The sequence below is a fragment of the Pongo abelii genome, chromosome 6 (assembly GCF_028885655.2).
Source record: "Pongo abelii isolate AG06213 chromosome 6, NHGRI_mPonAbe1-v2.0_pri, whole genome shotgun sequence".
In the NCBI taxonomy this organism is placed as follows: domain Eukaryota; kingdom Metazoa; phylum Chordata; class Mammalia; order Primates; family Hominidae; genus Pongo; species Pongo abelii.
This window is the reverse complement of record NC_071991.2, coordinates 21,180,109-21,205,098: the sequence shown is the minus strand read 5'-3', so window position 1 is coordinate 21,205,098 and position 24,990 is coordinate 21,180,109. Positions and strand designations below refer to the sequence as shown.

Here is a 24,990-nt window from a genome sequence, read left to right as displayed (position 1 = left end):
AGCCTCCCAAGTAGCTGGGATTACAGATGTGTGTCACCACGCCCAGCTAATGTTTATATTTTTAGTGAAGACGGGGTTTCACCTTGTTGGCCAGGATGGTCTCGAACTCCTGGCCTCAAGCAATCCACCCACCTCAGTTTCCCACAGTGTTGGGATTACAGGCATGAGCCACCGCACCTGGCCTCATATTTCTTAATATGAATGAAACATACACTTGCCTACGAGGGAAGAGCCTTTTCGATTCAGCTCTTTATCCAAAGCGGGTCAGACAACCTGGAAGTCCCTGAGAAGTGTAAAGGTGGAGACATGGCAGGTATTGAGAGAAGTGGAGGATGACCAGGACGTGTTCAAGCGTAGCTACGGTCACTGACAGTAGAGGTGGCTGGCTCGCACACACTCAGCAGCTTCTAGTGCCCTTGGCCTGCAGCCTTAAGTACATTTTTGCCTTCTCTCTTCGTCCTCTTCTTGCCTGACTCAGAGTCTGTCTCCTACACCCACTGCTTCAATGAAACTGCTCTGGCAAAAGTAAAAAGTTTCCAGCTGACGAACCCCACGGGCACTCACAGTCTTCATCTTCCTTCGCTTCTCATAGCACTCTCCATGAGTCCTTTGTTCTGCAACTTCTGTTGTTCCTTGGCTTCCACAATTCCACTACTTCCTTGTCTCTTTGTAAAGTCTGTGTCTCCTGCTTCCACCTTGAATCGTGTCATTCCATGGGACTCCATTGTCTCTGCGTCTCTCTTCCTGCACCATCTTCTCTGTCACAGAGCTGTCACTCACTGTGCAGTGATGACCTGCAGCTCTGTGTCACCTGTCTTGACCTCACACTTGTATTGCACCTCAAATATAATTTGTTCAGAGCTAGTTCCCCTTCAGATGTTTGTTGCTTTTCCAGTATTCTCTATTCCTTTTAGTGGCAATGCCATGTCTCCATTCACCTAAGTGAGGGGTTAGAATCACCTCCTCTTTCCAGGTCACAGAGGGGCCACAGCAACTCCACACACACCATGAGCCAGATGGTGTTCCGTTTCTTTATTCCTTTTTTCTTTATTCCTTTTTCTTTATTCCTTTTTTCTAGAGATGAGGTTTCTACCCCGACTGTTTCCCAGGCTGGTCTGAACTCCTGGTCTGAAGCGATCCTCCCACCTCGGCCTCCCAAAGTGCTAGGATTACAAGCACGAGCCAACACGCCTGGCTCAGATGTCTATTGAATTGGGCATTTGCAGTGGCATTTCTGTACTAATAATTGCTACCGTGTATTCATTGCTCACTGCAGGCCTCTCGGAAGCACGTGACATGTGTTATGGTGTTATGTTGTTTAATTTTCACAATAAATCTAGGTGGTATTTCCCCCCATTTACAGGTACAGAAACCTCAGAGAGCTTAAGTAACTTTCCCAAGGTCACTCACTGTTGTTAAGTGAAAGAGGTGACAGTGAATTCAGGTTCTGTCACTTCAGAGTTGTTCCTTTTTTTTTTTTTTTTTTTTCCTGAGACAGAGTCTTGCTCTTGTCACCCAGGCTGGAGTGCAGTGGCGTGATCTTGGCTCACTGCAACCTCCACCTCCCAGGTTCTAGCAATTCTCCTGCCTCAGCCTCCCAGGTATCTGGGATTACAGGCGCCCACAACTGCACCCAGCTAATTTTTGTATTTTTAGTAGAGATGGGGTTTCACCATGTTGGCCAGGCTGGTCTCAAACTCCTGACCTCATGATCCACACGTCCCAGCCTCCCAAAGTGCTGGGATTACAGGCTTGAGCCACTGGGCCCGGTCTGGAGCTGTTCTTTTAACCACTTGATGTTAAAATATTCATTTGAGGATCAGAGGTCTGTGTGCCACACCTACTTGGGGACTGTATCCTGGGTGGGGATAGCAGGTCTGGGAAGACTCAGACAGAATGGCTTCATGGTGGCACCCAGGGAGGCTGCACCCAGACATTGGCCCCGGAGCTCCTGGGAGTGTATAGGAAGCACGACCAGGGATAGGAGTAGGTAATTTTTGAGGCTGAAATACACAGAAGTTCATGAGTTTGTTTTGTTTACTTTAGCTTCTATTTTAAATTCTCTGTGATCAAAAGATTTTTACAAATTGACTCGAGTATGCATAGCTTTCCTAATATGACTGTATTAACGTCCTCTTGTTGTAGTGCTGTGCTGTGGCTTTCATTGAGAAGCTAGACGCCCAGTCTTTGAATTTAAGTCAGGAGGATTTTGATCGCTACATGTCTGGCCAGACCTCTCCCAGGAAGCAAGAAGCTGAGAGTTGGTCTCCTGATGCTTGCTTAGGTGTCAAGCAAATGTATAAGAACTTGGATCTCCTGTCTCAGTTGAATGAACGACAAGAAAGGATCATGAATGAAGCCAAGAAACTGGAAAAAGACCTCATAGATTGGACAGATGGAATTGCAAGAGAAGTTCAAGACATTGTTGAGAAATACCCACTGGAAATTAAGCCTCCGAATCAACCGTTAGCAGCTATTGACTCTGAAAACATTGAAAATGATAAACTTCCTCCACCACTGCAACCTCAAGTTTATGCAGGATGATCACAATTTAGTGGAGAGTATTTATTTGAGCCTAAATTGTAGGTAGCCTTTACTACACTCAACTGATTGGGATCTAGAATGTAACTAAATTGCTTATAAATGTCAGAGCATTTTTAAAGGTACAGTATATGGGGATTGTCTGTTTTTCCTAGCAGGGGAACCTTAGTTAATAATAAAATACTATTTATTTGAGTTACTGATAACAGATTCATTTAAGGCTTGTGTGCAAATTTTGTCTCAATCTTTTTTCCCTCCATGATTTTCCTATGTGCTTCCTCTGGCATTCACTGTGGTTTTGGTAAATAATTGCCTTTTAAAGGATAAAACAAATGAATGCTACAAAGTGTATGTTCAAGGAAATTAAATGGTACCACTCTTCAACAGTTTGGAATAATTTTATAATTGTAAAGATAGAAATTATATTGATAAGTAAATATGTAAAATTGTAAATATGTAAAAAAAAAAAGAATGGTGTCTGCTGTGCATGGCATTTTATATGTTAAGTTTTTAGTTTAAAATGAAGTATATTGAATGTTTGCCTTTAGCACCATTTTATTTGGTTTGTCCCACTAAAATGACTCGAGAAGTGTTTAGACAAACTCCCCTTAAGATGTGCACTCCATCTTTAAGAAGGTGTTAGCCTTAACTTTGAGGTTCTATATAGTCAGAGACTATGACACCACTAAGGTTCAGAATAAATTTTAGGCCACATAAAATTGCTGTTTAATGTAGTTGATGGAAGACTTTAAACCATGCTTCTAGCTTATTTTTCCCTCATTCATTCAGTAAATCTCTATTGAGTTCTTCAGTGAGAAGGAGCAGGCACTGGGCCTGGAATGGAAGGCGGGAATGAACGGGCCTCTGATGGTGAGAGGTGACGGGGTCCCTTAGCTGTCAGATGCAGGGGGCGCCTTGCAGCCTCCATAATATACATTTGACTTTACAACCATCCAGACATGTTTTCTGAACCTCTTTCAGGACATTTCAACCTCGGGACTGTTCACATTAGTGGCCTGAGAGGTGTTTGTTGTGGGGCCACCCTGTGCATGGTAGAAGGTTCAGCAGCATTCCTGCCATCCATATCCATTAGGCGCCAGTAGCACCCCCTAGAGCTGTGAAAAATTCTCTCCAGACATAGTCAGATGTCTCCTGGGGCCCTATCACCCCTCCGTTAAGAACCACTAATCTCTTTTACAAACCAGGAGTTATCCTCTTGGTGCTTAATATGGTGTAACCAAAGAATCTTGCACTCAATGCACAGTGTGATGTTAACTAAATGAGTAAAATATTTAGCAGGCTTGACAGCTACCTGCATTGTAGAACCTTTTCTTATCTCAGTGGAATCTTCTATAACCTAAATATACCATTGATGATTCTTCTTCTATTCAGTGACTTCCACAGATTATGCAGCTATACTTGTGAAATCGTGCATGAGGCCCCAGGGCACCGTTCTAGAATAACGTCACTTCACACAGGCAGCTGAGAAAGGTTCTCTTGCTTTTCCAGTATCTTCCTAAGGATGGAGCTCAAAATTGCAGAGCAGTAATTTCGGAATAAAACCAGGGTGGGTATAAAACTTCTTATTCTTAAATTTACATGTAAGATCTATCAAGCTTGACACATCTGTGTCATCACGCACTGAAGACAGGAAGCAGTTCACTGAGTCAGCTGGTTCCCAAGCTCGCACAGAAGGTGATCAGTTACTATCAAATGCCAGTGAGAATCTTCTTATAGAATAACCTGGGCCCAAGTGATTTTAGTAGAGAACTTGCCCTTCTTTGGTTTAATTTTTTATGTGCTTTTAGGTGTGAATCCAGATATGCAGTCTTAATTCCTTTGGAAATACACAGTTCTTTTAGTTACTGTACACTCTGTTTGTTCAATAAACTGCGTATCAACTTCCCACAAAAGCTGACTTTTTTGGGTCTCTTACATATAAAGTAGGTCATTGAATTGATTTTTTTGGAGGTATCTCATATTGGTCGAATTATTCTTCTGGTATGGACTCTTGCCTTATATAGAGGCTTCTATTTCTCTTAAGTCAGCATCAATACAACGGCTGGAGTTTCTGTTTTTGCAATAAGAAGGTGTTGGTATTTTATGTAAGGTAAATGTGACTGGAATACACCTTTGGAACAGAATTCTTTATCAATAAAGTTTCACAATCCATCCCTCTTCCAAAAATTGATTTTGTTCTTTCTTAGGAAAATATACATTATTATTAACAGTCTCATGCTACAGAGGTTTTCTGGTTAAGCTATACCTAAAAATGAAACATTAGAGACATTTGTCAGTTAAAATTAAGAAGACAAGAATATTTGCTGTCACCACAATCAACCTTGTTCTAGCAGTTCTACCAAGGTACTCAGTCTTCAAACAGACATAAAAGTAGAGAAAAAAGGAGTTAACGTAATCAATATAGAGCTATTATTATCTGGTGGTGAGGACATGAACTCTGGAGCTGGAAGGCTTGGATTTGGTTTTGAATTTTATTCTGCTACTTATTAGCTCATTGGCCCTAAACAAATCTCTTGTTTCAGATCCCTCAGCTGTGAAATGGGGTTAATAATATTAGTGCTTCATGGAGTTGTTGTCTGAACTTAGAACAAATGATAGCTATTATTTGTAGATGATTATTTTAGGTAGAAAACCCAAGAGAAGGCTGGGTGTTGTGGCTCACGCCTGTAATCGCTTTTGGAGGCAAGGCAGGAGGACTGCTTGAGGCCAGGAGTTTGAGAGCAACGTCAGCAACATAGTGAGACCCACATCTCTACAAAAAATAAAACACTAGCTGGGCATGGTGGTATGTACCTGTAGTCCCAGCTACCGGGGAGGCTAAGGTGGGAAGATCACCTAAGCCCAGGAATTTGAGGTGACAGTGAGGTGTGATCTCACCATTGCACGCTAGCCTGAGTGAGACCCTGTCTTGAAAAAAAGAAATGTAAAAAAAGAAAACCCAAGAGAATTTATATTGAAACTATAGAATTTCATCTCTATATTAGTGAGAGATGAAAATTCTAAAATAGCCATAAAAGCTAACTGTACAAAATGACTTTCCTATATACCATTACTAACCACTTAGCAAACATTATGGAGAAAAAATCAATTTACAATAGAAACAAATATAAATCACCTACAGAGAACAAGAGCTTTCAGGATCGATATGAAAAACAGAAAATCGAGTGAGAAGCACAAAGGTGTGACTGCATAGGGCCCTGTGCTTGGACTTTAGGGCTCTGTAGCTGCCATCATGAAATTCTTCTTTTTTGTTTTCTTTTTGGGCAGGGGAATAGGGTCTGGCTCCGTAACCCAGGCTGTGGAGTGCAGTGGTGGGAACATGAGTTACTGCAGCCTGGACCTCCTGGGCTCAAGCTAGCCTCCTGTCTCAGCCACCTGAGTAGCTGGGACTACACGTGTGTGCCACTGTACCCAGCTAATTTTTAAATTTTTTATAGAGACAGAATCTCACTATGTTGTCCTGGCTGGTCTTTTTTTTTTTTTTTTTTTGAGATGGAGTCTTGCTCTGTCACCCAGGCTGGAGTGCAGTGGTGTGATCTCGGCTCACTGCAACCTCCGCCTCCTGGGTTCAAGTGATTTTCCTGCCTCAGCCTCCCAAGTAGCTGGGACTAAAGGTGCGTGCCACCATGCCCAGCTGATTTTTTGTATTTTTAGTAGAGACGGGGTTTCACCGTGTTAGCCAGGATGGTCTCGATCTCCTGACCTTGTGATCCACCCGCCTCAGCCTCCTGAAGTGCTGGGATTACAGGCGTGAGCCACTGCGCCCAGCTGTCCAGGCTTGTTTTAAACTCTTGGGCTCAAGCAGTCCTCCCACCTTGGCTTCCTAATGTGCTGGGATTACAGGCATGAGCCTCTATGCCCCACCCCAGCGAAAAAAGAAATTTGTACTTAGTTTTTCCCCAGGTTCCTCTCTGTGTTAAAAAAGGTTGAATGGGGAAACTGAAACTCCTCCCCCTGCTCTTGGAAGTGTAGGGCACTTCCCTTTCTCCACAGTGTCAGTAGAGGTTGGGTGGAGACTGAACTTCCAGCCCTGCCAGGTGAGAATGAATTGTTTGTTCCTGTCCTCTCCACCCTCTCTGTGGTATTGGTGGGGGCTGAGAGGGGAGCCTGGATTTCTGCCTCCACCCATGGTAATGAGGTCGCAACTCCCTTTTCCCACCACTGTGACATTGGGTAAAGAATATTTAAATTAGATTGAGAGCCTCCTAACATAACACCCTAAACCTTCAAGACACAATAAAAAAAATCACTCACCATCTGTGGGCAGTGGCTCCTGCCTGTAATCCCAGCACCTTGGGAGGCCAAGGTAAGCGGATCACCTGAGGTCAGGAGATCGTGACCAACATAGCTGAACCTCATCTCTACTAAAAATACAAAAATTAGCTGGGCGTGGTGTTGGATGCCTGTAATCCCAGCTACTCAGGAGGCTAAGGCAGGAGAATCACTTGAACCCGGGAGGTTGAGGTTGCAGTGAGTCGAGATCATGCCACTGCACTCCAGTCTGGGAGACAGAGTGAGACTCTGCCAAAAAAAAAGAAAAAAAGGCCGGGCACAATACCTCACGCCTGTAATCCTAGCACTTTGGGAGGCTGAGGCGGGTGGATCACCTAAGGTCAGGAGTTCCAGACCAGCCTGGCCAACATGACAAAACCCCGTCTTTACTAAAAGTACAAAAATTAGCCAGGTGTGGTGGTGGGAGCCTGTAGTCCTAGCTACTCAGGAAGCTGAGGCAAGAGAATAGCTTGAACCCGGGAGGCGAAGGTTGCAGTGAACCGAGATCATAACACTGCACTCCAGCCTGGGCGACAAGAGCGAGATTGTGTCTCAAAAAAAAAAAAAATCACTTATCATATCTGAACCAAATGACACATGTGTTGGAATTATCTGACAAAGATTTTAAAGAAGGCATCATAAAAATTCAATAACCAAAGACAAACATGCTTGAAACAAATGAAAAACCCCAGCAAAACCACTGAAGACATGAAGCAAATGGAAATTTTTGAATTTAAAATGACAATAACTGAAAGTTTTTAAATTTCATATTAGAGGGCTGGGCATGGTGGCTCACACCTGTAATCTCAGCACTTTGGGAGGCTGAGGTGAGTGGATCACCTGAGGTTGGGAGTTCGAGACCAGCCTGGCCAACATGGTAAAACCCTGTCTCTACAAAAACACAAAAATTAGCCGGGCATGGCGGTGCATGCCTGTAATCCCAGCTACTCAGGAGGCTGAGGCATGAGAATTACTACTTGAACTGGGAAGTGGAGGTTGCAGTGAGCCAAGATCATGCCACTGCACTCCAGCCTAGGCGACAAAGCGACACTCCATCTGGAAAAAAAAAAAATTCATATTAGAATTGCAGTGATCGAAGAATGGATCTATTAACGGGGATATAGGTTAATAGAAATTCCCAATGTGAACAACAGCAAAAACTGAACTTTTAAAATGTAGGCTCAGGGACCTGTGGGATGGTTAAAAAAAAATAGATCTATCATTGTCACTGGAGTCCCAGAAGGAGAGGAGAAAAATGCATATGGCTAAAAAATATTAAATAGCAACTGAAAATCTCCTCAAAATTTTCATGCCTGTAATCCCAGCAATTTGGGAGGCCGAGGCAGGAGGATCACCTGAGGGCAGGAGTTGGAGACCAGCCTGGTCAACATGGTGAAACCCCATCTCTACTAAAAAATACAAAAATTAGCCAGAGTTACATGCGCCTGTAACTCAGCTACTCAGGAGGCTGAGGCAGGAGAATCACTTGAACCCGGGAGGTGGAGGTTGCAGTGGGCTGAGATCACGCCATTGCATTCCAGCCTGGGCAACAAGAATAAAACTCCATCTCAAAACAAACAAAGAAGACAAGTGCTAGCATGTGCCAAAGGGATCCCAGACCACCATCTCTCTCTCCTCTTTTTTTTTTGAGACAGGGTCTTGCTCTGTCACCCAGGCTGGAGTGCGGTGGCATGATCTTGGCTCACTGCAACCTCCGCCTCCCAGGTTCAAGCAATTCTCCCGCCTCAGCCTCCCGAGTAGCCGGGATCACAGGTGCACGCCACCTCACCCGACTAATTCTTGCATGTTTCTGGTAGACGTGGGGTTTCGCCATGTTGGCCAGGCTGGATTTAAACTCCTGGCCTCAAGTGATCCACCTGCCTTGGACTCCCAAAGTGCTGGGATTACAGGTGTGAGACACTGCACTTGGCCTCTGATTTCTTTCCTTAAAAACAGACATAGAGATGGGTTCTATGTTGCCCAGGCTGGTCTCGAACTCCTGGCCTCAAGCCATCCTCCCTCCTTGACCTCCCCAAATGCTGGGATTACAGGCGTGAGGTGCCACGCCTGGCTCCTATTCTGATTTCAAAGCACTAAATCCACAGCTGATTGCTGAATAAGGAGTGGGCATGTCGGCTACCTTCCCGGAGGGAGGCAGGCAGGCTCTTGGGCCCTGTACCCTCCCACCCCCTAGGTCCCCCCACCATCCACCTGTAGGCACCCCCTCTCCCCTGGAGTCTCTAACACAGAGCTGGCAGGGTACAGTCGGGCCTGGGTTGCTAATCTGGCTTGCCTGGTCCCTTAGGCCCTGAAGTTGGGGGCCAGCTCTTCCCCACTTCCAGCCTGGCCCTCCAAACCGAAACCAGGTCAAGGTCCTGGTGCTGGGACAACAGACCTCCTCCTGAGCTCAAGCTTACCTTGAAAGCCCTGTCTCTTCAGGCTCTCGCCCACCAGAGGGTCCCTGGAATCCCTCTCTGGGGGCAGGGCAGGGGGAGAGAAGCCAAGTGAGGAGGCAGTTCCTGGGACCCAAGATGGCATCATTAGGGGAAACCCAATGCAGGGGTGTGGGGAGAATGCCAGGGCCAGAAAGGGAGCAGGACAGAGGCAGCAGGAGGAGGGGCTGGTGACAGAGGCCCCTGGGGCCCTCCCTTGCCCGCCCACACCATGGCCCGCGACCCCGCGCTGGGTACCTTGACTGTCAGCGATGGGCTCTTTGACTCCCTCAGTGAGCAGCTCAGGCCTGGAAAACACAAGTGGGGCTATCACAGAGGTCCCTCCAAGCATCTCTGGGACTGCACAGCCCTCCCCTCTAGGCCTCAGTCTGCACATCCCTGCAATGGACCTTCCTGGCTCCGCACAGTTAGGCCTGGAGTCCCTGCCACTCCACATGTGGAATCTGGGGGGCTGCACTGGGCTTGAAGGATCCAGCTGGGAGTGAGACCCGCCCAGTCCTGAACAAGTCTGTCTGATATCTCACTCCTGCTCCAGGGACATTGCACGATTGTCACTGCCTGGGATTGGAGCAGGCGGCCTCAGGGGGCCTCCCGTGGAGCTGGTTTAAAGTGTAGAAACAAGGTGTCGTGTAGTAGCTCACACCTGTAATCCCAGCACTTTGGGAGGCCGAGGAGGGCGGATCACTTGAGGTCAGGAGTCTGAGACCAGCCTGGCCAACATGGTGAAACCCGTCTCTACTAAAAATACAAAAATTAGCTGGGTGTGGTGGCAGGCTCCTATAATCCCAGCTACTCGGGAGGCTGAGGGAGGGGAATCGCTTGAACCCAGGAGGCGAAGGTTGCAGTGAGCTGAGAGCGCCACTGCACTCCAACCTGGATGACAGAGCAAGACTCCATCTCTAAATAAATAAATAAATAAAGTGTAGAAACAGTCGGGGCCCACTACACAGCAAGAACTCCAAGCTTCTGGAAAGGTCTGAGATCTACGGCTCACGTCTGAGAGCTGCTGTGTCACTGCAGTCGGAAACGCCAGTGACCAGGCTCAGCTTTGTATTATACTAATGTCTTTTAGCTCCACAGACTCCAGAAAGCCCTTCCCAGACATGAATCAACCTTCTTTATCATACCGCACTGCTTCTAAAGTCTCCATCTTCAGCACAACTTGTCCTGTTAGAGCAAGCCTGTTGGGGGGCTGGGGTTTGTGGTGGGCAGAGGACACTGGGAAAATCATGCTGGCCAGAGAGGGGCTGTCGGGGGATGGCAGGGTAGGCCATGGAGTGGAGAGGTAATTAGCTCTCTGGAGAGGTAATGGGCCTGAAGAGCTAATGAGCTCTCTGTCACAGGGGTAATCGAGCAGCAGCACCGAGGAGTCTCTGCCTGGGAGTGAGCCCAAAGGCCAAACTCTCAGGGAGGGTACTCCCTGGGTCCCCAGTAGATGAGGATTTGGTGCCCGCTCTGGCAGTGGTCATCTCTTAAGCTTCTGAACAGTGCCAGGCACAGAGCTGGAGTCACAGGGCCAGGGCTGGGAGGGGGAAACATAGCCCTGCCTTGAACCACAGTCTCAGGAGCTAGAAAAGGCTTTGGACTGCATTTAGGCCCCTCCTCTTTATGGGAGAACTCAGGTTCTGAAAGGGGAAGTGACTTCGCAGCAGTAACCTTAGAGAGGCAGAAGCTGGGCAGAGCCCCTGAGTCCCAGGCAGGAGTAGCGACAGTGCTTCCCTTTAAATAGCACAGCCGGCTGCCAAGGCCACAGGGAGTAACAGGAGGAGCTGGCCTCAAACCCACCAGACAGCCTCTCCCGTCGGCGACTGCGCTAATCTGCCTCCCTTTCCAAATGACAGGTGGAGAAAGCCATCGTGACTTTAAAAAATGCTCAAGGCTGGGCACGGTGGCTCAACCTGTAACCCCAGCACTTTGGGAGGCTGAGGCAGGGGGATCGCTTTGAGCCCAGGAGTTTGAGACCAGCTTGGGCAACATAGCGAGACCCCTTCTCTTCAAAAAATGTAAAAATTAGCCAAGCGTGGTGGCGTGCCCCTGCAGTCCCAGCTGCTCAGGAGGCTGAGGCAGGATTGCGTGAGCCCAGGAGTTTAAGGCTGCAGTGGGTTATGATTGTGCCACTAAACTCCAGGATGGGCTACAGAAAGACCTGTTTCTTGAAACAAATGCTCATGGCCAGGCATGGTGGCTCATGCTTGTAATCCCAGCTACTCAGGAGGCTTAGGCAGGAGAGTTGCTTAAACCTGGAAGGTGGAGGCTGCAGTGAGCCGAGATGGAACCACTGTACTCCAGCCTGGGTGACAGAGCAAGACTCTGTCTCAAAAAAACCCGCAAAAGGCCGGGCATGGTGGCTCACACCTCTAATCTCAGCACTTTGGGAGGCCAAGGCAAACGGATCACTTGAGGCCAGCCTGGCCAACATGGTGAAACCCCGTCTCTACTAAAAATACAAAATTTAGCCAGGCGTAGTGACATGTGCCTGTTATTCCAGCTACTCAGGAGGCTGAGGCAGGGGGATTGCTTGAACCCGGGAGGCAGATGTTGTAGTAAGTCGAGATCGCACCACTGCACTCCAGCCTGGGCAACAGAGTGAGACTGTCTCAAAAAATAGAACAAAAAAAAAAAACAACAAGAAAAAACCCACAAAAAACAAAAAACCAATGCTCGGCCCGGCGTGGTGGCTCACGCCTATAATCACAGCACTTTGGGAGGCCGAGGTGGGTGGGTCACGAGGTCAGGAGATCGAGACCATCCTGGCTAATACGGTGAAACCCCGTCTCTATTAAAAATACAAAAAAATTAGCCGGGCGTGGTGGCGGGCACCTGTAGTCCCAGCTACTCGGGAGGCTGAGGCAGGAGAATGCCATGAACCCGGGAGGCGGAGCTTGCAGTGAGCCCAGATCGCGCCACTGCACTCCAGCCTGGGCGACAGAGCGAGACTCCATCTCAAACAAAAAAACAAAACAAAACAAAACAAAACCAATGCTCATGAGCATAAGGTGTTTCTGCACAAAACCATAAAAAATGTCATTCATGAGGACTTGCTGTTGAATTGGCACCTAACTTCAAGCTGCCCAGGGGCCCCTGGCTTATGGTTTGAGGGAGTGTCATTGAAAGCAAAAACAAAAACAAAAACAAACCAGAATAAGACCGTGTCTCTAAGATTTTTTAAAAATAAAATTCAAACAATTTAAGCTGGCCCCAAACCCATGTGATCTGGCCCCTGCTACCTTTTCCTTTTCTTTTTTTATTTTGAGATAGAGTTTTGCTCTTGTTGCCCAGGCTGGAGTGCAGTGGCACTATCTCAGCTCTCTGCAACCTCTGCCTCCCAGGTTCAAGCAGTTCTCCTGCCTCAGTCTCCCGAGGGGCTGGGATTACAGATTACAGGCCCCTGACCCCGACCACCATACCTGGCTAATTTTAGTATTTTTTTTTTGTTTCTTTTTTTTTTTTAATTATACTTTAAGTTCTAGGGTACATGTGCACAACATGCAGGTTTGTTACATAGGTATACATGTGCCATGTTGGTGTGCTTTACCCATTAACTCGTCATTGACATTAGGTAGGTATATCTCCTAATGCTATTCCTCCCCACTCCCCTCACCCCACAACAGTATTTTTAGAGATGGGTTTGCACCATGTTGGCCAGGCTGGTCTTGGACTTCCGACCTCAGGTGATCCACCCTCCTCGACCTCCCAAAGTGCTGAGATTACAGGCGTGAGCCACCGCTCCTGACCTATTTTTCTTTTTTTTTATAGAGATAGGGTCTAACTATGTTGCCTAGGCTGGTCTCAAACTCCTGAGCTCAAGCAATCCTCCCACCTCAGTCTTCCAAAGTGCTAGGATTACAGGTGTGGGCCACTGTGCCTGGTACCCTGCTACCTCTTCGGCGTTAACCTCACCATCCTTCCCTCATTCACCCTACACCAGCTACAAGGGCACCTTGCGAGCCTTCAAACACAGAAGCACGTTCTTGCCTCTGGGACTTTGCATGACTTTTTCTCTGTCCCAACAGTCTTTTTTTTTTTTTTTTTGAGACAGTCTCCCTTTGTCATCCAGGCTGGAGTGTAATGGCATGATCTCGGCTCACTGCAACCTCCACCTCCTGGGTTCAAGCGATTCTCCTGCCTCAGCCTCCTGAGTAGCTGGGATTACAGGCACGCGCCACCACATCTGGCTAATTTTTGTATTTTTAGTAGAGACAGGGTTTCACCGTGTTGGTCAGGCTGGTCTCGAACTCCTGACCTTGTGATCTGCCTGCCTCGGCCTCCCAAAGTGCTGGGATTACAGGCGTGAGCCACCGCACCTGGCCTGCTCCCACACTCTTTATGCACCTGGCTGGCCCTCTCACTTCATTGGGTCGCTGCTCCAACGTCACCTCCTTTTCCAGGTTCCTCCTGTCCCTCTCTCCCCCTCACTCTGAGTTATATCCTGTCACAGCGGTTACCTCTACCTGACATAATATTGTGATTTTGTCTGGGTTACATAGGCAACTCCAGGGCAACTTGGTGGCATTTACCGCTGGGCTGCAAGCCCAGGACCTGGCAGGCACCCAGGATGGTTTTTTAGTTTGTTTGTCTCTTTGTGTTTTATTTATTTATATATTTATTTATTTTGAGAAGGAGTCTCGCTCTGTCGCCCAGGCTGGAGTGCAGTAATGCGATCTCAGCTCACTGTGACCTCCACCTCCCAGGTTCAAGTGATTCTTGAGCCTCAGCCTCCTGAGGAGCTGGGACTACAGGTGAGCACCACCACGCCCAGCTAATTTTTGGTATTTTTAGTAGAGATGGGGTTTCACCATGTTGGCCAGGCTGGTTTCAAACTCTCGACCTCAAGTGATGCATCTGCCTCGGCCTCCCAAAGTGCTGGGATTACAGGCGTGAGCCACCACGCCTGGCCTCTTTGTATTTTTAAAGGGACGAGGTCTTGCTCTGTCACCCAGGCTGGAGCGCAGTGATGCCATCATAGCTCACTGCAGCCTGGACCTTCTGTGCTTATGCAATTCTTCTGCCTTCCGCCTCAGCCTCCCAAGTATCTGGGACTACTGGCACATACCACTGCACCTGGCTAACTTTTTAATTCTAAAAATCAAATAGAGACGGGGTCGCTATGTTGACCAGGCTGGTCTCGAACTCCTGGCCTCAAGCGACCCTCCCATTTTGTCCTCCCAAAGTGCTGGGATTACAGGTGTGAGAATTTTTAAAATTTTTTGTAGAGATGGGGTCTCGATACAGTGCCCAGGCTGGTCTCAAACTCCTGGGCTCAAGCGATTCTCCTTTCTGGGCCTCCCAAGGTGTTGGGATTACAGGCGTGAGCCATCATGCCTGGCCAGAATGTATTTACATTTTTTTTTTTTCATACGGGGCCTTACTCTGTCACCCAGACTGGAGTGCAGTAGTGCAATCATGGCTCACTGCAGCCTCGAACTCCTGGCTCAAGCAATCCTCCCACCTCAGCCTCCCAAGTAGCTGGGACTTCAGGTGCACACCACCAAGCCTGGCTAATTTTTTTTTTTTTTTTTTTGAGACGGAGTTTTGCTCTTGTTGCCCAGGCTGGAGTGCAATGGCATGATCTGAGTTCACTGCAACTTCTGCCTCCTGGGTTCAAGCAATTCTCCTGCCTCAGCTTCCCGAGTAGCTGGGATTACAGGCACCCACCACCACACCTGGCTAATTTTGTATTTTTTAGTAGAGATGGGGTTTCTCCATATTGGTCAGGGTGGTCTCGAACTCCCGACCTCAGGTGACCCGCCCACCTCAGCCTTTCAAAGTGCTGGGATTACAGGTGTGAGCCACCGTGCCTGGCCTTAATTTTTGTATTTTTAGTAGTCCTGATCTCAAGTGACCTGCCCACCTCAGCCTCCCAACGTGCTGGGATTACAGGCATGAGCCACTGTGCCCAGCTCAATCTTCCTTTTAATATGCCAAGACACACCGGGCATGTGGCTGCATTTCATCCTGGCCTGCTGAAGCCTTTGATTCTACTGCACGGTCACAACTCTTGCTCTCCAGCCCTTTTGCGTAGCTTTTTGCTCTCTGCTCTTTTTGTGTCGTGGAGCAGCAGCCTCCCTCCTGGCATAGAGCAGGCCCTGCAGAAGAGCTCCCTGTCCCAGCAGATCTCATCACCACTTTACGCAGAAATGACACTGTGAGTCTCCCAGTTTGAGAACCATCTACTCCCCTGGAGGAACAAACCCTTAAGAGTCTCTTCTTTCTTGCTGCTTTCAACCAAACCAAGCCTATTTTTTTTTTTTTTTTTTTTTTTTTGAGACAGAGTCTCACTCTGTCGCCCAGGCTGGAGTGTTGTGGCACCATCTCAGCTCAATGCAACCTCCACCTCCCGGGTTCAAGTGATTCTTCTGCCTCAGTCTCCTGATGACAGGGAGATTACAGCTGGGATTACAGGCATGAGCCACCACGCTTGGCTAATTTGTGTATTTTTAGTAGAGATGGGATCTTGCCATGTTGGCCAGGCTGGTCTCGAACTCCTGACCTCAAGTGATCTGCCCACCTTGGCCTCCCAAAGTGCTGGGATTACAGGCGTGAGCCATCGTGCCCCACCATAAACCAAGCCTAAATGTATGCTATTACAGTAACACAGAAGTAACAAACACAAAATGGAAATACGATTCTCCCATTCCCTGTTTTGTTTTTTTATTTTTTTGAGTAGGGGTCTTGCTCTGTTACCCAGGCTGGAGTGCAGTGGTGCAATCATAGACTGGAGCCTCCAAACCCCTCCTGGGCTTAAGTGATCCTCCCACCTCAGCCTCCTGAGTAGCTGAGATTACAGGTGTGCACCACCATGCCCAGTTAATTTAAAATTTTTTTGTAGAGATGGGGTCTTGTTATGTTGCCCATGCTAGTCTTGAACTCCTGGCCTCAAGTGATCCTTCTGCTTCAGCCTCCTGAGTAGCTGAGACTACAGGCATGTGCTGCTACACTAGAGCTTAAAAAAATTTTTTTGTAGTGACACAGTCTTGCTATGTTGCTCAGGCTGGTCTTGAACTCCTGTGCTCAAGCAATCCTCCCACCTCAGCTTCCCAAAGTGCTGGGATTACAGGCATGAACCACTGTTCCTGAAATCCTCCGACCACATTTTTACTCAATAACTGCTACCACCTTCTCCAAAGGGACTTTTTATCCTAGCTGGGCACACAGGGTGTATCCATGGGTGCTGCCCCGGGACCTCAGTGGCAAAAACACGACATGCTCAAGGAAACAGAAAGAGCCTGGAGAAGCCACTGCCGGACTTTCTCATCCTGGGACAATGGGGCATTGCCCCCAGCCCCTGGCCCAGGACACCAACACGCCAGCCTGGAGAACCCGTGAGCTGATGGGACGTTCCCATTCTGCATCTGGGCAAACTGAACACTGCTCTCCTGAGACTGCGAGAGGGGTCAGCTCGGTGGCTTTGGGTCTGGCAGCCCTGGGTAGCCTCGTATCTGCCAACTGCAGCCAAACCCATCTAACACCTTGCTGTCAAAGAAAAAAAAAAAAGAGAGCGAAAAGAAAGGCCTGGTGCGGTGGCTCATGCCTATAATCCCAGCAATTTGGGAGGCTGAGGTGGTCGGATCACTTGAGGTCAGTAGTTCAAGACCAGCCTGGCCAACATGGTGAAACCCCATCTCAGCTAAAAATACAAAAATTAGCCGGGCGTGGTGGCGGGCACCTGTAGTCTCAGCTACTCGAGAGGCTGAGTCAGGAGAATCATTTGAACCCAGGAGGCTGTGGTTGCAGTGAGCCAAGATTGCACCACTGCACTCCAGCCTGGGAGACAGAGTGAGACTCTGTCTAAAGGAAACAAGAAATAGTGGCCAGGCGCGGTGGCTCATGCCTGTAATCACTTTGGGAGGCCCAGGCAGGAGATGGCTTGAGTCCAGGAGTTTGAGAACAGTCTGGGCAATGTGGCCAGACCCTATCTCTAAAAAAATAAAATCAATCAATCAATTAATAAAAAAATTAGCTGGGCATGCTGGCACACACCTGTGGTCCCAGCTACTCGGGTGGCTGAGGCACAAGAATCGCTTGATGGTGATTTGGTGCTGCTCCTGCCCCGGGTGCTGAGCAGGCCTGGTGCTGTCTCCCAGGGACCTGGTCGGGCCTTACCTCTTGATCACAAACTGGATGCTGTTGCTGGCCTCCAGAATCTTCCAGAGCTTGGCGATCCCGAAGCAGCTGGGCCTGCGGAGGGAGATGCCTTCAGACAACCCCACCACAAACAGCTCCTCCAGGTGCATCAGAAACTTGGAGTACAGCACCTTGACGGGCTCCGAGATGCCAATGGCCTTGGCTGCAGAGACATGGCTGCTGTAAGGCCACCTGGTGCCATGGGGCCAGGAGCCTCAACCCGTGTTCCGTGCATGTGTAGGGGGCAAAGCTGCCAGAGCCCTTTTGAGGGCCTGCCAGCCTTCCTGGAAGGTGGAAAGAGTGGCTCCCCAGCCTGCAGGAAAGGAACCTGGAGATCAGAGGGGACATGACTTCTCTGAGGTCACAGAGCCACTGAACGGCAGAGCCAGGGGATGAGAACTCAACCCAGGGTTACCCCAAGGCCCACACTGGGTCCATGCCCTCATGCCCAGGCAGCACAGAAGCCACCACTAATGGCTGCTGAGATTCGGCATTGCTTCCCCCTGAGTCCACTCAGCCTCACCCTTCCAGTAAGGCCCCCCGAGTGTCCCTCCTGCCACCATAAGCAATCCCACATGCTGGTGTGGCCCAACACCAAACCTTGGAATGAGCCTAATCTCTGCCACTGAGTAGTGTGGGGCCTTGGACGAGTCACACCCCTTTACCAGGCCTCAGTTCTCCTCAGCTGTAAAGTGGGTCTTAGGACATGGGGATTTTGTGAGATGGGATACAAGAACACGGGGGCTGGACACGGTGGCTCATGCCTGTCATCCCTGCACTCTGGGAGGCAGAGGTGGGTGGATCGCTTGAGGTCAGGAGTTCAAGACCAGCCTGGCCAACACAGTGAAGCCCTGTCTCTATTAAAAATACAAAAATTAGCCAGGTGTGGTGGTGGGCACCTGTAATCCCAGCTACTCGGGAGGGTGAGGCAGGATAATTGCTTGAACCTGGGAGGCAGAGGTTGCAGTGAGCCGACATTGCGCCACTGCACTCCAGCCTGGGTAAGAGTGAGACTCGGTGTCAAAAAAAAAAAAAAAAAAAAAGTGGGGAAGCACCTAGCCTCATGCCCAGCAGCACACACTGAGGTTATCTTATCTTATTCTTTTTTTTTTTTTAAGGAGGGTCCCAGCTCCTCCCTTCCCTCCCTCCCTTCTCCCTGCCCAGAGAGCAGCTGGGATGGGAGCTGGCAAGGGGATGGGTCCAAAGCCCTTCTGCAAACAGGGCCACTGGAGGGGGCTGGGATGCCCCCAAACCCTGTCCCACCTCTTGCTCACCATATCATGTGTTGAAGAGCAGCTCCACTTGCTTCCGCAGGGGCCAGATCACGTCATCTTGACTGTCTGGAAGGCAAAAGGCAGTCTGTTGAGGCTCTTTGGTGGCAGCTTCTCGGCTGATGTTCCTGCTCTGCTGGTACCAAGACTGGCCCTGTGGTGGGATCTTGGAATGGGGGAAGGCTGGGGCGGTGGCGGTGGTGTAACTTATTTCCTCAGAAATGGCACATGCAGACAGGTCCACAATTCCTGGGCTCACAACCTTGTTTGTGAAATCAAATCTAGGGCACCACCAGCCTGAATGAAGATTTGGAAGGTTCTGTGGACTAGGAGTGACCATGGGTCTTTCTAGGTATGTGACTGAGTATAGTATGTGACTGAGAACTACTGGGTACACACTAAGCCTGCAAATTGAGCACGCCGCCACCAGGTGGCAGTGGAACTGTGTTAAGACTTCATGCTTCCTCCTGCCAGGCTGGGTTTGGGGAAGTGACAATTCTCTCCTCTGACACTCACTCATTCCATTTCAGGATACTCCAGAGGTGAAACAGACCCACCCTCACGCTGGCCTCCCTCTCTCTCTGTCCTACTTCCATTCTCAGCAGGGAGGGAATTCTCACCTTTCTGAAAATGGGTGTGTCTGCTGGACACAAAGCCAATTTTGTGCTTTCAGGCCTCTATTCTACTTGTTCAGATAGAGGAGGCTCAGTTCCCAGTCTTAAAACCTTTGTGGAAAGCAGCAGGGTGTGTAATAAAAACAAAGCCTTATAATTTCCCTTAGCAGTGGGAACTGCTCCTAGCTCTGACCAGGTACCTCATGTATACAACACCAACACTCATGCCCTGGAATGAGCCTGATCTCTGCCACTGAGTGGTGTGGGGCCTTGGATGAGTCACACCCCTTTATCAGGCCTCAGTACTCCTCATCTGTAAAGTAGGTCTTAGGACATGGGGATTTTGTGACATGGGATACAAGAACATGGGGGGCTGGGCACAGTGGCTCATGCCTATAATCCCTGTTCTTTGGGAGGCCGAGGTGGGCGGATCGCTTAAGGTCAGGAGTTCAAGACCAGCCTGGCCAACACAGTGAAGCCCTGTCTCTATTAGACATACAAAAATTAGCCAGGCGTGGTAGCAGGCGCCTGTAATCCCAGCTACTCGGGAAGCTGAGACAAGAGAATCGCCAGAACCCAGGAGGTGGAGGTTGCAGTGAGGTCGTGCCACTGCACTCCAGCCTGGGCAACAGGGTGAGATTCCGTCTAAAAAAAAAAAACAACAAAAAAAAACACAGTTGAGAACACGGGACAATTTGTTTAAAATAGTCATCACATGAGTTAGCACATAGAAAAAAACATACAAAGGATAGGTACTAGGGATACTAGTGGTTGCCTTAGGAGGATGTGATTGGAGCTTTCCTCCATATGTTACATAGTTTTTGGTTTTGTTTTGTTTCAAGAGACAGGGTCTTGCTCTGCTGCCCAGGCTGGAGTGCAGTGGTGCAATCACAGCCCATGCAGCCACAACCTCTTGGGCTCAAGCGATTCTCCCATCTCAACCTCCCGAACAGCTGGGACTACAGGTACGTACCACCACATCCAGTTAATTGTTTTATTTTTTGTAGAGATGGGGTCTTGCTATGCTGCCCAGGCTGATTGTAAACTCCTGGGATCAAGCGATCCACCCACCTCAGTCTCCTCAGTAGCTGGAACTAGAGGCATGCATTACCACGGTTGGCTACTTTTTAAAATTTTTTGTAGAGAAAGGGTTTTGCCATGTTGCCCAAGCTGGTCTCGAACTCCTGGGCTCAAGAGATCATCCCATGTTGGCCTCCCAAAGTGCTAGGATTACAGACATGAGCCACTGCACCTGCTCAATGTGTTACACAGTTGTCTATCATTTAACTGTTTCATATCATACATGTGTAAACAGAAAAAGCATACACATGCAAAATCTTTAGTCCACGGTGGTCCTGGACATCTCAGAATTTTCCTTTATGTTGTTTTGTTCTTTTTGAGACAGAGTCCCACTCTGTCACCCAGGCTGGAGTGCATTGGTGCAGTCTGATCTCACTGCTCCCTCTGCCTCCTGGGTTCAAGCGATTCTCCTGCCTCAGCTTCTCGATTACCTGGGATTACAGGCGTGCACCACCATTAGACTTTTCTTTTTCTTTTTTCTAGTTGGAGTTTCACTCTTGTCACCCAGGCTGGAGTACAATGGTGCGATCTTGGCTCACTGCAACCTCCGCCTCCTGCGTTCAAATGATTCTCCTGCCTCAGCCTTCTAAACAGCTGGGATTACAGGTGTGCACCACCATGCCTGGTTAATTTTGTATTTTTAGTAGAGATGGGGTTTTGCCATGTTGGCAAGGCTGGTCTGGAACTCTTGACCTCAGGTAATCCACCCGCGTCGGCCTCCCAAAGTGCTGGGATTATAGGCATGAGCTACCACGCCCAGCCAGAATTTTCTTAATTCATCAGGTTTGACTGGGGTGTCTGGGAAGGAGCCCTGCATAGGAAACATGTGTTCCAGCCCAGGGCTGTGTGACCTTGGGGAGGTGGCTGAGCCCGAACCTGGCTAAGTCTGTGTTCTGCTCTGTGAAACAAACAGCAGTGGTGCTATGCTCATCCAAGGCCCCCAGCTCCTGCAGTGCCACTCAGCCTCTGGCTGTGAGTGCTGCATGGAGGCTTTCACGGTGTTTTCTTTTTCTTTCTTTTTTTTTTTTTTTGAGACGGAGTCTCGCTCTGTTGCCCAGGCTGAAGTGCAGTGGCGCGATCTCGGCTCACTGCAAGCTCCTCCTCCTAGGTTCACGCCATTCTCCTGCCTCAGCCTCCTGAGTACCTGGGACTACAGGCGCCCGCCTCCACGGCCGGCAAAGTTTTTGTATTTTTAGTAGAGACAGGGTTTCACCGTGTTAGCCAAGATGGTCTCGATTTCCTGACCTCATGATCCGCCCGCCTCGTCCTCCCAAAGTGCTGGGATTACAGGCGTGAGCCACCGTGCCTGGCTTCCATGGTGTTTTCTAACACCACTGTGAAACCCATCTGGGTGCCATGTCAATTCCTTAGCCACCACATCATGCTGTCATCTCAGCCTGAGGTTGGCGTCAACCAAACTCTCTGGATAGCTACACCACAGACTGCTGTCAAGTCTAGTCATGCCCAGTTTGTGCTGGACAAAGCATGGTTTTTTCTTCATTACCAAAGTATTAGAAGTGCATCCTAATTGATTTAGAAAATAAAAAACGCAAATCATTTTGCCTAACGCTGCTACTGTTTTGCTATACCCTCATTTTTCCCCAGTGATTATGTGTGCAACACAGTTGTAAGCAAAGCACAATCAATTTTTCTTCTTTTTCTTAGTGTTACATCCTAAGCATCCTACCTTGTTCCCTATTTTTGTTTCTTTCTTTGTTTTTGAAATAGAGTTTCACTCTGTTGACCTGGCTGGAGTGCAGTGGCGCGATCTCAGCTGCAAACTCTGCCTCCCAAGGTTCAAGAGGTTTTCCTGCCTCAGTGTCCCAAGTAGCTGGGACTGCAGGTGTCTGCCACCATGCCCAGCTAATGTTTTTGGTCTTTTTAGCAGAGATGGGGTTTCACTAGGTTGGCCAGGCTGATCTTGAACTCCTGGCCTCAGGTGATCTGCCTGCCTCGGCCTCCCAAAGTGCTGGAATTACGCAGTCTTCAGTCTTCATGCCCAGTCTATTTTTGTTTTTTTGAGACGGTGTCTTGCCGTGGCTCCCAGACTGGAGTGCAGTGGCACCATCATAGCTGACTGCAGGCTCCAGCTCCTGGGCTCAATGGATCCTCCTGCCTCAGCCTCCCGAGTAGATGGGACTAAACATAGGTCCCACCATGCCTGTCTAATTTTTATCTATCTATGTATCTAGTATTATCTATCTATCTATTTATTTTGAGGCAGAGTTTCACTCTGTCATCTAGGCTGTAGTGCAATGGCAAAATCTTGGCTCACTACAACCTCTGCTTCCTGGGTTCAAGTGATTCTCCTGCCTCAGCCTCCTGAGTAGCTGGGATTACAGGCATGTGCCACCACGCCCAGCTAATTTTTGTATTTTTAGTAGAGACGGGGTTTCACCATGTTGGCCAGGCTGGTTTTCAACTCCTGACCTCAAGCGATCTGCCCGCCTCAGCCTTCCAAAGTGGTGAATTACAGGTGTGAGCCAATGCGTCTGACCTATTTATTTATTTATTTTAAGACAGGGTCTTGCTCAGTGGCACCATCACAGCTCACCACAGCCTCAACCTCCTGGGCTCAATCAATCCTCCCACCTCAGCCTCCCAAGTAGCTGGGACTACAGATACGCACCATCATGCCCAATTAATTTTTGTACTTTTTGTAGAGATGGGGTTTCACCATGTTGCCCAGGCTAGCCTCAAGCTCCTGGGCTGAAGTGATCCTCCTGCTTTGGCCTCCCAAAGTGTTGAGATTATAGGTGCGAGCCACTGCATCAGTCAATTAAAAAAAATTCTTCAGTAGAGATGGGGACTTGCTATGTTGCTGACTGGTCTCGAACTCCTGGCCTCAAGCAGTCCCCTCGCCTTGGCCTCCCAAAGTGCTGGAATTACAAGCGTGAGCCACCTTGCCCTGCCTATTTTACTTATTTGTTTACTGCTTATCTCTCCACACGAGGATGTGTACCCCAGGAGGTGGGGACATCTGTTTGGTCTACTGCTTTTTCCCCAGCCCCTTACATAGGACCTAGTACACAGCAGGTGCTCAATAAATATTTGTTGAGGCAGGGCACAGTGGCTCACGCCTGTAATCCCAGCACTTTGGGAGGCTGAGGCAGGAGGATCATTTGAGGTCAGGATTTCGAGACCTGCCTGGTCATGATGGTGAAACCCCGTGTCTACTAAAAATACAAAAAAATTAGCCAGGCGTGGTGGTGGGCACCTGTAATCCTAGCTGCTCAGGAGGTTGAGGCAGGAGAACTGCTTGAACCCAGGAGGCGGAGGTTGCAGTGAGCTGAGATCGCGCCACTGCACTCCAGCCTGGGCGACAGAGTGAGGATCCATGTCAAAAAATTTAAGAGATGGTTCTCTCTATGTTGCCCAGGCTGATCTTGAACTCCCGGCCTCAAGTAATCCCCTCGCCTTGGCTTCTCAAAGTGTTGGGATTACAAGCATGAGCCACCTTAGCCTGCCTATTTTACTTATTTGCTTACTATCCATCTATCTCTTCCCATGAGGATGTGAACTCCAGGAGGTGGGGACTTCTGCTTGCTTCACTGCTTTGTCTCCAGCCCCTTACATGGGACCAGGTACACAATAGATGCTCAATAACTAGTTGTTGGATAAATGGACAAATTATTCCCAATAGGTGGCTCCTGGGAAGGATGCTGGGCCTTGTTATAAATGGAGCCTATGGTCGGGCGTGGTGGCTCGGGCCTGCAATCCCAGCACTTTGGGAGGCTGAGGCAGGTGGATCACCTGAGGTCAGGAGGTCGAGACCAGCCTGACCGACATGGCGAAAGCCCGTCTCCGCTAAAAATACAAAATTAGCCATGCGTGGTGGCATGTGCCTGTAATCCCAGCTACTCAGGAGGCTGAGGCAGGAGAATCGCTTGAACCCAGGAGGCGGAAGGTGCGTTAAGCCGAGATCGTGCCACTGCACTCCAGCCTGGGCAACAAGAGTGAAACTCCATCTCCAAAAAAAAAAAAAAAAATAGGGAAACACACAAAGATGAAGTGAAATGCCCAAGGTCTCTAAATAAATAAATAGAGCCTACTTGAGGTTTCCAAAAGGAACCCAGCCTTGGGTTGGGGTCAGGCCTATATTGGGTTTCCTCTACTAGAGGCGGTCAATACCAAGAAAAGCCTGGGGTCTGCCTGGCCCACCCCTTTCCCTTTGCTCCCCGGGGAGATGAGTCCCACGAACCACCAGCCCAGCTCCACTTCTTACCTGTCAGCATCTCCATCCCATAACCAGAGTCCTCCGATGGCAGGTGCCCAGGCATCGAGTCTGTCATTTCCCCAGATGTTGGAGAGGGGTCTGAAGACAAAACTCCAAATGACACGGGTGTCTTCTGCCTGTCATACTCCTGTCATACTCCCTCAGAGACCACTCAGCCCAGTCTCCCCAGAGACAAGGGTCCTTTTCTTTCTCTTATTTTTGTTCGAGATGAAGTCTCGCTCTGTCGCCCAGGCTGGAGTGCAGTGGTGCCATCTCGGTTCACTGTAACCTCCGCCTCCCGGGTTCAAGCGATTCTCCTGCCTCAGCCTCCTGAGTAGCTGGGATTACAGGCGTGAGCCACCATACCTGGCTAATTTTTGTATTTTTAGTAGAGATGG

The 24,990-nt window shown here is 48.9% G+C and overlaps 2 protein-coding genes across 33 annotated transcripts in view; one reads left to right on the top strand and one right to left on the bottom strand.

Annotated features, from left to right (window-relative positions):
- Nucleotides 1–4,713, top strand: part of RABGEF1 (RAB guanine nucleotide exchange factor 1) — a 172,276-nt gene extending 167,563 nt beyond the window's left edge. For 18 of the 22 annotated variants that reach the window (XM_054560462.2, XM_054560460.2, XM_054560458.2 and 15 more), the window contains one exon: nucleotides 2,146–4,713. In XM_054560462.2, coding sequence (XP_054416437.1) covers nucleotides 2,146–2,544 — 399 coding nt within the window. In that variant the 3' untranslated portion in view covers nucleotides 2,545–4,713. Of the gene's footprint in view, nucleotides 1–1,078 lie in introns of all 22 variants that reach the window. The other 4 variants (XM_063725701.1, XM_063725702.1, XM_063725699.1 and 1 more) reach the window with 4 other exon arrangements.
- The window catches only part of LOC103891092 (general transcription factor II-I repeat domain-containing protein 1-like), a 37,632-nt gene that overhangs the window by 1,778 nt on the left and 10,864 nt on the right, over nucleotides 1–24,990 (bottom strand). For 3 of the 11 annotated variants that reach the window (XR_008527423.2, XR_010140653.1, XR_008527425.2), the window contains 6 exons: nucleotides 24,602–24,691; nucleotides 18,686–18,751; nucleotides 17,543–17,574; nucleotides 17,391–17,465; nucleotides 9,252–9,574; nucleotides 4,632–7,890 (listed from right to left, as the gene is read on the bottom strand). Coding sequence is in view for 4 of the 11 variants with exons in the window: in XM_054560477.2 (XP_054416452.1) it covers nucleotides 4,797–4,807; nucleotides 9,252–9,353; nucleotides 9,525–9,574; nucleotides 17,391–17,465; nucleotides 18,686–18,693 (246 nt within the window). In the remaining 7 variants the exon portion in view is untranslated. The other 8 variants (XR_008527422.2, XR_010140652.1, XR_008527421.2 and 5 more) reach the window with 8 other exon arrangements.